Source organism: Ctenopharyngodon idella, chromosome 15, assembly GCF_019924925.1.
Source record: "Ctenopharyngodon idella isolate HZGC_01 chromosome 15, HZGC01, whole genome shotgun sequence".
NCBI lineage: Eukaryota > Metazoa > Chordata > Actinopteri > Cypriniformes > Xenocyprididae > Ctenopharyngodon > Ctenopharyngodon idella.
In genome coordinates this window covers 11,805,469-11,819,616 of record NC_067234.1, presented here as the reverse complement: position 1 = coordinate 11,819,616, position 14,148 = coordinate 11,805,469, and the positions used below count along the sequence as shown (strand labels likewise).

The 14,148-nt window shown below is 37.4% G+C and overlaps 1 protein-coding gene across 1 annotated transcript; it reads left to right on the top strand.

Moving 5' to 3' along the window:
* Positions 1 to 3,400: 3,400 nt before the first annotated feature.
* Positions 3,401 to 8,968, top strand: rbp2a (retinol binding protein 2a, cellular). Its single transcript, XM_051863858.1, has 4 exons — positions 3,401 to 3,585; positions 5,525 to 5,703; positions 8,098 to 8,199; positions 8,748 to 8,968. The coding sequence occupies exons 1-4, from the start codon at positions 3,513 to 3,515 to the stop codon at positions 8,799 to 8,801; spliced, it is 408 nt and encodes a 135-aa protein (XP_051719818.1). The 5' UTR covers positions 3,401 to 3,512; the 3' UTR covers positions 8,802 to 8,968.
* Positions 8,969 to 14,148: the final 5,180 nt, after the last annotated feature.

Sequence of the window (14,148 nt, the reverse complement as noted above, 5' to 3'; positions counted from 1 at the left end):
GTATTGAGTAGGATTAAGGGATGTAGAATATGGTCATGCAGAATAAGGCATTAATATGTGCTTTATAATTACTAATAAACAGACAATATTCTAGTAAAATCTAAGCTAATAAGCAACTAGTTAAAAGTGAGAATTGGACCCTAAACTAAAGTGTTACCCAGAACACTTCTTTTTTCTTTTTTTCTTTTTTCTTTTTTTAAACAAGGAGAATTGTGCAAGAGTAGTATCACAGACAGCAACTGAACTTTAGCCTACATGATCTGAAGTATAGGCCTATGCGTACAATCAGCTCTATCCTTATCTCTGGCTTTTGCTCCTGCACACTTCCTAATATCAATATTGAAGAACACATTTGTAATGTACGCTAGCTTGAATGAAGTTAAGCATATTGACAAGCTATAGCTTGATTTTCCTCTGAGGATGGAGAAGCTGAATTTTCTTTTGATATTTTGGTTAATGAAACTGGTTAACTAATTGATATTTACACAGTACTAATTCAGCCTACAAATGATGAATTATATTTTTCTCAGTATGTTTTTGATCAGTGCCTTGAAATGTTCCTCTTTCAGTAAGTGCGTTAGGTTTCAAACTGGTCTTTGATCACATTGTAAAGATGAGATTTTGCTGATGGGATCAGAATTGCTTGGTGGTTTTGAGGACTAACTGAAAAACTCTAACTCTCATAAGTTTTTAATACACTGAAGAGAATGATGTGACGAGAACACTTGCCCTAAATTATATTTCTCAAGCAATACGACCTTCTGCTCTATTTTTTTTTAAAACCTTGCAACATTTATTGCTTAGGATTATTTATAGGGCAAAATGCCAAAATTGTTTGTTCTTTTTCACCTTCAGATATTTGGGCCACTCTCATGAAAAACTCAAAAATCCATACTTTAAAAATTTCTACTTATTAAAACTTTTAAAAAGTTTCAGTTGTAATTAGCATTTCAACTTAAATTAGTCTATATTAAACTGACTTTTAAAAAGGCGAGTTGAATCTCGTGTAATTTAGGCTATATAAAAAAGTTGAAATTGTTTAAATTAATTTGATGAGTTAAAGTAGGCTAACGTAAAAACATGTTGGCATGAATTATTGATTAGGCTATATCATTTTTAGGTCATATAATTTACCTCAAAACCAGAAAAAGCTGCATGATTAATCGTTGATCTCGCGATGTTGATTCAAACACCCACGTGATCTCATTCGATCCCAACTTTTGACCAGTACGACAGTGTTGCCAAGTCTGCGGTTTTCCTGCGGAATTGGGCTACTTTTACACTGTTGCTACGGGATGTTTTTCATGTCCGCGGGTTGAAGCGACCCCAAATAACATGATATTTAGCCCCTGGAATGCGAATTTAACCCCACCAAAATGTGGATTTTACCCCCCTGAATGCGATTTTTACCAGGAGACCACCCTGAAATGTAACAGGGCTAGTTTTGAGTATCAATTGGGCGGGTTTTGTTGTGAAAACCTGGCAACCCTCATCAGTGTTGATATCTGAACTTTTATTCCAGTACTGTGATAATGTGAATTATTGTAACACAGAAATAAGAATAGCCTATACTGTTATGATAGCTACTCTCTCTGGATCAATGGCAGCGCAAATGCAGATGAATGTGATCGTACTGCAGGGTTGCCAGGGTTGTTGTTTCACAACAAAACCCGCCCAATTGATACTCAAAACTAGCCCAAAACTAGCCCAATCACATTTCAGGGTGGTCTCCTGGTTAAAATCGCGTTCAGGGGGTAAAATCCATGTTTTGGCGGGGTTACCCTTGTTAAATTCGCATTCCAGGGGCTAAATATCATGTTATTTGGGGTCGCGGACATGAAAAACAACCCACGGCAACAGTGTAAAAGTAGCCCAATTCCGTGGGAAAACCACGGACTTGGCAACACTGACACTGATATAAATGGTAGCGATCAAAAGAATAAATCACCTTCTGAAAGTAACACTTTAAATAAAGATTGTATTAATTGCATCGTTTCACCAGTAGGTGGCGACAAGTGACTGTTAAAAATGTATTTGTCATTAAATCATTCAAGAGATATGTACAAAAACGCTGATTCAACTTTTTATAAGCGAGTCATTGAATCATTCATTCAAACAATTCTTTTAAAATAATTAATTCAAATTAATTAAAACATTTTTAAACAGACTGCAGCAATTAACATTTTGTCAGAACCTCTAGTAAATTACATGTTATTTTGTTTAGTTTTCTATTCAGAGTCTTGGCAGAAATTTGGTCTCTATTAAAAAAAAAAAAAAAAAAAAAAAAAAAAAATCGTGATTCTCAGTTTATCCAGAATAGTGCAGCTCTAATTTACATTAAGACAATGAAAATGTTTTAGGTCCATTATTATCGTCATAAATACCATTAAATTGAAACCATTAATAATAGTTTCTTAAAATAGTTTTTAACTGTATTACAACAATAAATATGAGATTTGTTATTTATTATTTATTTTATAGTTTATTTATTCATGTATTTTTGCTCTGATTTCTTTATATTAAACTCAAGTGTTGTCCGAGGGTCATATTTCACTCTTGATCATGGTTTATTAACTATTAAGACTTCTGCAATGGGTTATGGTAAAACTCATAGACATGCAACAAATCGTCTAATCCAGTTTTAAATAACTTTAATCAAACTTACAGTAATACATTGTTATTGCAATGTAATTCATTACCAGTATGTGTTAAGAATGTCAATACATTTGTGAAATCTGAAAGTGATTGCATTAACGTGATGACCGCTGATACTTCATGATCAAAGACAGTGGTTTACATGCCTGAACTGATATTGAGAGTGATTTGTGTCATGGTGACAGAGATCAAGTGCAGTATAAGTTATCTTAACTTATCCTTGTGTGCCCCATACTTTCACCAGAGTTACAAACCCACGAATGCAAGTGACACATTATTACTGACGCCTCATTGTCATACACTAAAAATGCTGGGTTAAAAATAACCCAAGTTGGGTTAAATGTTTGAGTAACCTGCTGGGTAGTTTTATTTAACTCGATTATTATTTAAAAATGACTATATGGCTGGCTTAAAATGAACCCAAAATAGGTTGGAAATTAAAAATCAGACATAATTACTAGAGGCAACAATAATAATCAAAAGATGAACATTTATTAATAAGCAATTTAATTATTAAATAATGTTAATTTATTAAGCATATTAATAAACGTTAATTTCCAACATACTTCGGGTTCATTTTAAGCAAGCAATACAGTAATTTTTATTGTCACAGCTTTAAAATTTCATGACAACTGCAATATCTGCACAGCTTGTCTCTCAGACCATATTAAAAGCCGACACAAGTACATCCCCTTTCTAAAGCCCAGCCCTTCACTTAATGAAGATAAAAGTTCTTATCAGAAGAACTCTGTCCCTATGGTTCATTTGATCACACACACACACACGGCTATAAAAGGCTGTGGCTCTCCTCATCCTATTCTCCTTACACACATACACACACAACATCCAGCTTCACAATGCCGGCTGATTACAATGGAACGTGGGAGATGGTCAGCAATGAGAACTTTGAAGATGTCATGAAGGCTTTGGGTAAGTGATTTTCTTTTACTGTATGCCTAAACAGAAACATAAAGTTATCAACACGACACCAGAAATGCAGATATATCTATATACAGGTTATGTTGTTCTTAGTGGATCGAGCTCCCTGTAATCCTGCATAATTGACAGAGCAGTTGTTGCAAAATCTCAATTTTAAGAAGACGATTTAGTGCAAAGTAATAGAGTAAGATGTTTCGTGCATCATGCCTGCACTAGGGAGGCAAATTATTCAGTCTTACATGAGCAATATTTATTTTGCAACATATTTGAATGCATGTATTCATTTTGCTTAATATGTAAGACTTGATCAGACTTTATATAGGCAACTTAAAGGGATAGTTCACCCGAAAATGAAAATTCTGTCATCATTTATTCACCCTCAAGTTGTTCCAAACCTGTATGAATTTCTGATAACACTTTATTTTAGGGTCTTTTAACTAGTTGCTTATTAGCATGCATATTACTAGAATATTGGCTATTTATTAGTACTTATTAAGCACATATTAATGCCTTATTCCACATGACCTTATTCTAATCCTACCCAATACCTAAACTTAACAACTACCTTACTAACTATTACTAAGCAGTAAATTAAGAGTTTATTTGAGGGAAAAGTCGTAGTTAATAGTTTATATGTGTTCCCTATACTAAAGTGTTACCGAATTTCTTTGTTCTGCTGTACACAAAGGAAGATATTTGGAATAATGTCTGTAACGAAGCAGATCTTGCCCCTCATTGACTACCATAGTATTTTTTTTCCTACTCTGGTAAATGGGGTGCGAGATCTGCTTAGTAACCAACATTCTTCCAAACATCTTCCTTTGTGTTCAGCAGAACAATGAAATTCATACAGGTTTGGAACAACTTGAGTAAAAGCTGACAGAATTTTTCATTTTTGGGTGAACTATTCCTTTAAGGACAATTATCATTAGGGTGACCAGATGCCCTGTTTTTCCCAGTCCCGACTTATTCTGAAAAAACAAAAACAAAAAAAAACAACATGTTTTGTCCTGTATTTCTTCTTTCCTAAATGGTCTTTGCTAGGTGATCATATTAAAAGCGAGTATCAGTCTTCTGTCACGTGAGAATAGCCTAATCAAAGGTAGCTAATCTCGTCATAGTCCCAGACAGAAATATAGTGTGGCCCAGATCCGGCCCACATCTGGTACATGTGGATTACACACGGACCAGATGTGGGCCAGATCTGGGCCAACACTATGTTGCTGTCAGGAGTAAATACAGTCGATTATGGCTTAAGATGTTATGGCTTAAGTGAACGTATACAGCTCGGAGAAAACCGGATATGTGTCAGTAAATTCTAGCATTCGGTTTTAAAGGGACAGCAGCCTAAAATACATGTCCTTAATCAAACAACAAAAGATGTTGAATAAATATATACATTTTAAATAAACCCACTCTAGCCTACCTGAAAAATGTAGTTTATTTAATTTGGAACTCGTATTTGTCCGATTGTTTGTAATTTGCTTCCTAGTTCTTTTATATATATATATATATAAAATAATTAATGATATCCTTATTATGAAATACAATTTCTCAAAATAAAATGAAATATATGAAATGAGAAATCTGGTCACCTCACTTATAGTAAAATAAATAATTAAATAAATGTTAATTCATTACTAATTAATAAATTAATTGAATTAAATATTGATGAGTTGTAGTGCTTGTTCCAGGGTCAAAGTTCATGCCAGGTCACAGTATCTTATCAGTGGCTTTGATAAATGTGAGAGATGAGCGAACCTGAACACATCTGTCACCTTTGTCCCAGTGTGTGAGGTCGTTCTGTTGCATCATGGGATGAAATATGGCCCTTTTTCTCCACTGATTCCAAAGCGCCCTTTCTCTAGTTTCACACATTCATACTTAAACAATCAAGGTTTTAATATATGATTCTGTTCCTGCCCTACAGACATCGACTTTGCCACCCGTAAGATCGCAGTGCATCTCAAACAGACTAAGGTCATTGTGCAGAATGGAGACAAATTTGAGACCAAAACTCTCAGCACCTTCAGAAACTATGAGGTCAACTTTGTCATCGGGGAGGAGTTTGAGGAGCACACAAAAGCCCTGGACAACAGAGTTGTTAAGGTTGGTGTCCAAAATGTAACAAGTCCAAAACAGGATCACACATTTTCCTCTTCTTCTGGCATCTTTGAAATAAGAAAAATACAGTAGATCAGAGGATAATACCATGTTAATTTGCTATACAAGTCAAGTCACCTTTATTTCGCTTTATACAATACAGATTGTTTCAAAGCAGCTGAATAATGATTCAATGGTGCAAACAGAATTCAATTCTGCTGTAATGCAGATATAAAGACAATAATCTCATTGTTCAGCTGAAGTCAGTTCGGTGTTGATTCAGTTCACATCAGATTCAGTTCAGATTCAGTTCAGATCAGATCAATAATTCAGATCATCAATTATGAAAGGAGTTCAATTCACCTATAAAGCAGCTCTGGGGAAAACAGTGATGTCATCATCAGCTCAGTTCAGTTCTCATCCATTAGTGTCAGTGCAGTCAAATCAATAATATTGCTAAATATAAAGTACACCACTCAAAAGAAATAAAAATATTTATGTATTTGAATTGCATATAAAATTTCCATCCATTCAGATTACACAGTTTTAACATAAACAAATAAACTTAATGTGATGCATATTTGTCAGTAATACGTAAGTGAAACAGATTTCTTTAATAGTAGCAATAAACTGATTGTGTTTTAAATACACAATAACCAGATTTATATATTTATAATAAATAAATACAATTTGTTTTAATCTCATATTCTTTTTATATTGCTTGTTCCACAGCTAGCCATATTTTAACCAGGTTCGTACATTTTAACTGAATACATTTAATTGTTTTCACCATGAACAGATTTACGCTGAAGTGTTTTGAATAAGACATTTTTAAATGTATGATTATTAAAATGTACGGAGCCCCGCACATGACATGCAAGAAAAAAGTAAATTGTGCGCAAGATTTACTAATTCATTCCCTCGATTTGCTAAATCGTGCTCACCATTTACTATTTCGTTCCCTTGATTTGCTAAATCTTGTGCAAGATTTACTATTTCGTTCCCTCGATTTACTAAATTTTGCACACAATTTACTATTTCGTTACCGCGATTTGCTAAATCGTACACAAGATTTACTGTTTCGTTCCCTCGATTTACTAAATTTTGCGCACAATTTACTATTTTGTTACCTCGATTTGCTAAATCTTGCGCAAGATTTACTATTTCGTTCCCTCGATTTACTAAATTGTGCGCACAATTTACTATTTCGTTGCTTCGATTTGCTAAATCGTACACAAGATTTACTATTTCGTTCCCTCGATTTACTAAATTTTGCGCAAGATTTACTATTTTGTTCATTCAATTTGCTAAATCGTGTGAACGATTTAATAATTTGTTCCCTCGATTTATAAATTGTGTGCCCGATTTAGTGGTCTATTTTTTTCCTGCATGTCATGTGTGGGGCTCCATAAAAATGAAATCAAATTGGTAATAATAAAACATTTTTGAGTGCAGAAATCTTTCCTATCTTAGCGTTTCATCTGACAAATATGCATCACAATTATTTATCAGTCTATTTCAAAACTTTGTAATCCAAATCGATGGAAATTTTCTGTACATAACTCTTAAAGGTACATTATGTAACTTTTGGCCCTCTAGTGGTTAAAAAACAAAACTGCATGCATTTTGCAGAAGAACATTGTTTTGGTTGTGCTTCAGCTCTGTGTGACTGTGCAGATGAATATGAGCAATGAACTCTGTTAGAGCTACATATAACAATTTATCTGTTCAGTTAAATAGTTTACTCACCTTTTGAGTAATAAAAATGCCATCTCTGCATTGCCATCAATTTCAACTCCCTCAGTTCTTGCCATCTCCGAAAAGCCAAGCCAATGTTGATTCTTGTTTTATTATGAGCTCTGTCACGTACCCTTTTTGTCAGCAGACTCTCCTCTGTTTGAAGTTTGTTTAAAACAGGTGATTCCCCGAAGGTTGGAGATTTAGCTGCTCCATGTTAACCTTTCTCACTCGTTGTGAGAACTAACCTATGTCACTCCCATATTACAACTTTTCTCTATTTACGGATATGACGAGAAACGCATGAGAGTGACTCTGCTGATGCATATTCGCACTTTCCCGTGAAAACCATCCGTCAGGTCTAAAATATAAACACTTATAATCAGCTTACCATAGTGATTCAGGGTAAGACAAAAACACATTTTGGAAGAAGGATTGAAGATGTATTGACTGTTAAAATGTGTTAATTTTGAACAAAAGTTACATAGTGAACCTTTAAATTTAAATTTAGTGCATTGTTATAGATGATACAGCATATTTTCTCCTTTAATGCCCTTTAAGTTCAAGATAACAAATTTAACCATATAATAATTGCTTTTATGTCATGAATGTGCAGATGGGGTCCTATACATCTTTTACATCTATTGAAATATTTGTTTCCAGACCCTGGTGACGTGGGATGGTGATAAACTGGTTTGTGTCCAGAAGGGAGAAAAGGAGAACCGCGGCTGGAAGCAGTGGATTGAAGGAGACCTGCTTTACCTGGTAAACAACAAACTCCATCCATCAGTACAAGAATAAACAAATCAATAAATCTGATTTATTAATTATTAATGTGGTACTGAATTATTAACAGATTGATGTACCATTCTATTTATATATTTTTGAGGATATTTCGCCGTACATACCCAAATAAACATGGTAATACCATAACACATTATGTTACAAAAGAACACTTAAAAAGAAATTGGCAAAATTGGCACTTTTTCAAGTGGGTGGTAATAAATGTCTGGTCACACTTTAGACATTCTACTGACTATAGGTAACTCTGCAACTACATGTCAACTAACTCTCAGTAGAGTATTAGTAGACTGTTAGTAGACTGTTAGGGTTAGTAGAATAAGTTGACATGTACTTTCAATGTTACTTATAGTCAGTGTAATATCTGTTGGGGAGCATCAAAATAAAGTGTTAGCAGATATTAAGTAGACCATCTACAATGAACCATCGAAATAAAGTGTTAGCAAATGTTTCAGTCTATGTGGGAATAGTTATTATCATACTAACTAACATACTGTCTCTCTCTTTTGTAGGAGATACATTGTCAGGACAAAGTCTGCCATCAAGTCTTCAAGAAGAAAAACTAATGCTTCCTAAATAACTGGATATTCACTCCTGGGTTTGGAGTTGTGCTGTGCATATTTATTAAAGCAATTTTAATAAACAGCTTCAACCAAAAACATTCATTTGGTCCTCCATGTCGGAGGATTTCAATGCAGCAAATAAAAGTGCCCAATAAAGGGATTTCTGATAACCTTAGTGCTAATTAATAATTAATAATATTTTCACAAGGTGTATGCAGTTTGATAGGTGTGTTTTATTGAGAACAGCACATCAAAGTTCATATGAATCACATGTTTTGATGGGATTGAGCCAGAAGTGTGTGTGGGTGCACTCTCACTTTCAGACCAAGCTTTAACATATACTATATGAATGTAAATTGCACCTCTAAATATGCTTTGGCTATAGGGAAAGAATAATATATGACATTGAATTTAAACAAAATCACAAAATTGGTATTGATATTTTTCAATATTTCAAGAAATGTTGATGATATATTGACATATATTTTTAGTATATAAGAATATATAAAATTACTTATATATAATACTTAATAAAAAAAGTTACACATAAGTCCATAGTGGACAAAAATGTCTGTCAAAAAACTATCAAAACATTTGAAGCTTGGGAGCACAGATTTAAGTTTGGTCTCATTTTAAAGAAGACCCTTTGCAGAATCTTGTTGAAGTAAAAAAGTTTAAAAAGTGAAACAACAACAAAAAAAAAGTTACAGAGGTTTAAAGGAACGTGCCACTTTTTTTGAAAACAGGCTCATTTTCCAACTCCCCTAGAGTTAAACAGTTGAGTTTTACCGTTTTCGAATCCATTCAGCCGATCTCCGGGTCTGGCGGTACCACTTTTAGCATAGCTTAGCATAGTTCATTGAATCTGATTAGACCGTTAGCATCTCGCTCAAAAACGACCAAAGAGTTTCGATAATTTTCCTATTTAAAACTTAACTCTTCTGTAGTTACATCGTGTACTAAGACCGAAGGAAAATGAAAAGTTGCGATTTTCTAGGCCAATATGACTAGGAACTATACTCTCATTCTGGCGTAATAATCAAGGAAATTTGCTGTCATACCATGGCTGCAGCAGGCGCAATGATATTACGCAGCACCTCTCACAAATGTCTCCATGGTTGCAAGGCACGCTCCCTGTGCAAGCAGGGGGTCACAGGCGCTGCGTAATATCATTGCGCCTGCTGCACCCATGGTACGGCAGCAAAGTTCCTTAATTATTACGCCAGAATGAGAGTATAGTTCCTAGCCATATCGGCCTAGAAAATTGCAACTTTTCATTTTCCGTCGGTCTTAGTACACGATGTAACTACAGAAGAGTTAAGTTTTAAATAGGAAAAATATCGAAACTCTTTGGTCATTTTTTAAGGAGATGCTAATCAGATTCAATGAACTATGCTAAGCTATGCTAAAAGTGGTACCGCCAGACCCGGAGATCGGCTGAATGGATTCGAAAACGGTAAAACTCAACTGTTTAACTCTAGGGGAGTTGGAAAATGAGCCTATTTTCAAAAAAAGTGGAGTGTTCCTTTAAGTTTATGAAAATGATTTATGAACATTATTTTATATAAAATATATATTTTATGAAACATGTTGAACTCTAAAACTGCTAGAAAATCAAAGCCATAAATCTAAACAAGTTGTGTTGAAAATTTGAGGTTGGTATCTCAAAAAATGAGCTTTCAGTAAGATTTTGTTTGGACGCAGTACCAAATTTTCCCCATTAGATGCCAGCAAAACTCCACTGGTACACACAGTGGTTGAATTTGTGATTTGCAGTAGAGTTTTTCTCTCTCAAATATTACAAACACACACATGCAAATTTTTTTATTAAACATACAAACCACACTCTCACTTCCATACCAACACACACACTCAATTATAGCTGCATAATTTATCCAACTGGCTCTATAATATGCATAAGCAGAAAACAAGAATAAAGCAAGTATTTTCTTTATAGGCCAAACCTAAGAAAATGGCACCATCTGGTAAAAAATAGTAAAAATTAAAATTTTGAAGCCTTGCCAAGAAAATGAAAGCCTATAAGCAAAGATTGCAATATTGTATAATTAAAAATCCCCTAGGATTAAAAATGGCAGTTTTAATGTGTTTCAATGGGGACATTTTTGTTCAAAAGGTCCTGAGAGAAACTATTTTGTGTACCTAGTGTAAAATAGATTTTTAAAAGGAAATGGGGATGAAATAGTAAAATTCCAATAAAAATACACACCTGTGCCAAAATGTATGCAGTTGGCATTAACACAGGCAAAATGAAACTGAAAAAGAGAACAATGTCAATAAGGTCCCACAAGGGTTAAATAGTCTGCTGTATAGGCTAGCCCTACAGCGCGCTATCAGAGTTCCTCTGAAACCCTCCACCACCCCCAGCTCCACCTGCTTAGATCTACTACGGGATTCATGTATGTCCATTCTTGCAGCAGCAGCATATCTTACATACTCACAGCAGCGTGTATGTATATCTATTAGCAGTAACAAGTCCATACATGCTCTGCAGCAGCAGCAGCAGCAGTGACATAGCAGATCTAGTCCACCAAGACCAAATACATTGCCATACACAAAAACATGCTAAAACTATTTTGAGTTGTCATGATTGAAATGGCTAGCTGATGCTATGGGGAATGTGTACATTCACACCGTGTTACTGCGAAGGGCGCTCGGCATAAGCAGAGACGTTAATAGTGTTGCATAAGCAGTAACCACAACACATGGTACAGCCACTGTCCATAAGTAGGATGAGCAGCACATACCTGACAACAGCTTCTCACTGGAGCTAGACACACAGCTGTGGAGCTTACCGGGATCAGATAAACACAAAGGCCTTGGGATCCGTTGTGTTACAAGTTGGTAAGTTGGCAGCAGCGCCAGTGCCGCCTACTGCAGAATTTTTTTTTTATGTCAGCGGACCTAGTGGAGTGCGGGAGTGTGGAGCCTGCTTAGCCGCTGTATGTGCAACAGCAAATATAGAAATCGGTGAAACTCAGTGCTTATAACTATCCAAAAAAAGCTGCCATAGACAATATCACAACAAATTCATCCACAAGCGACGAACCCGGCGCTTGGTGTACACTATTCAATGATCCTTAATAACACTGCAGCCATTTAGTAGAACGGAATAAATGCAGTGAACATATTGCTTAGGGGCCAGCAGCCGCTGAAGCTACAATGCAAAATGTGGTGAAGCTCAGTGTTTTAGAGGGGATTATAGATAGAAACCAACAGCACTGTGGGCTTGTTGTATTGAGTGCATAGGAGGTGAGGGCGCCGACGCTGTCACACAATATTGTAAGACCCTAGTGGACTGAGTGGAACCCCGCACCCAGGAGAAGGGGGCAGAGTTTACCGTCCTCTCTAAGTTCATTGCACACAGCAAATCCAAGACGCATATGCTGTAGCAGAAGCTATAATGAATGAGAGCAGTAAAAATTGGGCTTACCTTAGCTAGCCTTCTTGCACTGATAGGACTTGAGAAGCTAGTGAAGAAACATCCATGTTATAGAACCTGACAAAAGTGTACTGTGAAGCCCGTCCTGCGGCTGAGCAATGTCCTGGATAAGACATACTCTTTGCCCATGCCCATGAGGAAGCCATACTCCTTGTAGAGAGGGCTCGCACACCTATGGGGCACGACACATCCTGTGAATCATAAGTCAAAGCTATCGCATCCTCAATCTAATGGGATTGTTTTGATACTAGTAGGCCTTTAGTGCGACCACCAAAACACACAAAGAACTGTTTTTAGAGAGCCTAAACTGTCTGGTACACTCAACATAATTACGCAAAGCACGCACAGGGCAGAGTGGCTGTGGAGGGGGATCTTCCCTGGCCTCGCTTGGGGGGAAAGCTGAGAGAGTTATCACCTGGGCTCTGAACTGCGTTGAGAGCTCTGTAGGCACATAGCCCTTTCTCAGCTTAAGCACGACTTTACAATCGTTAGAGCCGAAGTCCGCGCAGGACTCGCTGACTGAGAGAGCATGCATGTCGCCGACTCATTTAACAGAAGTGAGTGCAAGTAAAAGTGCTGTCTTGAAAGAGCTGTGGCAGTGAGACTGATGCTGGTGGGCTCTGTTGAACGGCCAGACATGAAGGGTCCACAACTCAGGGTTGGGGTGCCAATTGAGCCATTCGCTGGAGAGAGGAGATCCCTCCTCAGTGGATTGGTCCATGGGGGACCTGACAGCATCTCAAGCAGGTCCAGGAACCAGGGCTGTGTGGGCCATTTCGATGGAACCTGAAGCGTGTAACTGCTTATGATTGTGTTTAGCACCCACCTTGATATTCCTTGGAAGCGCTCATCACGCCTCGCAAATTGCATGAGAGGTTTCAGCGTGGCTCACAGGGTGAGATCGGTGGCACTGCGATGCTCTTTGAAGATTTCTGGATTAGGGCCCTGCTTATCTAGGTGATTGAGCATCTTCGCCTGAAAGAATTGCTGAATAGTCATCGAGTGGAGGGCTGACGCTGCCTGGACTGCTGACGCATACGCTTTCCCAGCAATGTTAGCAGTGGTGCGACATGGCTTGTTGGGGTGCACAATTGTGGACTTTACCTTCAGCACCACGGAGAGGGGCAAAGAGGGGTGGCAACAGCTTCCTCAATCAGGGGGGCTTGGAATCAAATAGATGTGCCACATCCCGGAGACCTCGTCGTGCACCTCAGGAAAGAATGAGCCCCCTTTGGGGGTTGGCACAGTGGCGATGACTAGCCTGGAGAAACCACTCATCCAGCCTGCTTTGCTCTGGCTCAGCGGGGGGAGACCATTCCAGGCCGAGGGTTCCGCGGCTGAAGTAGGGCGGCTGACTGGAAGCAGATGCTTCATTGAGCAAGAGGGCTATCCTTCTACGGCGTGAGGGCAGTTAGGCTTCACAATGGCAGCTTCCGTGTGGTCGTTGCCCAGACAAAGGATGCACATGTCATGGTCGTCAGGGGCTCTATGGGTTCCGCGCAGACCACACAAAGCTTAAAACTCATGATGCAGATCTCACCGGAACGTTTAAAGGGATTCTTTTTGTAAAATAATCCACTTTCTGCAATATTTCAACACTGAAGGAAAGGCTTCTGACTTGCAATTTGAAGGAGAAAGATTCTGAGGAGTGTCACTCAGCCCCACCTTATGTAGGTTGCGTGAACGCATCTATTTTGCGCACTTGAGCACCATTAGCCATTGTGGCTTCAATATTTCTAGGAGAAAGGTGTTTCCTCATAGTGTCAGCTAGCTGTATGTAACGTTGAGAAACCGTCTTGAAAGGGAACAAACAGGATGCGCTTTCTGCCATCTCAGTCTCCGTGAACTGCTTTCTGGAGCGTGTCACAAAAAATGAATCAAAACACAGTG

Bases quoted from the DNA above. Each gene is read 5' to 3' on its own strand.
- rbp2a (XM_051863858.1), top strand. From the start codon at position 3,513: ATGCCGGCTGATTACAATGGAACGTGGGAGATGGTCAGCAATGAGAAC. The intron at 3,586-5,524 runs GTAAGTGATTTT...CCTGCCCTACAG, and splicing joins AGATGTCATGAAGGCTTTGG to ACATCGACTTTGCCACCCGT. The intron at 5,704-8,097 runs GTTGGTGTCCAA...ATTTGTTTCCAG, and splicing joins TGGACAACAGAGTTGTTAAG to ACCCTGGTGACGTGGGATGG.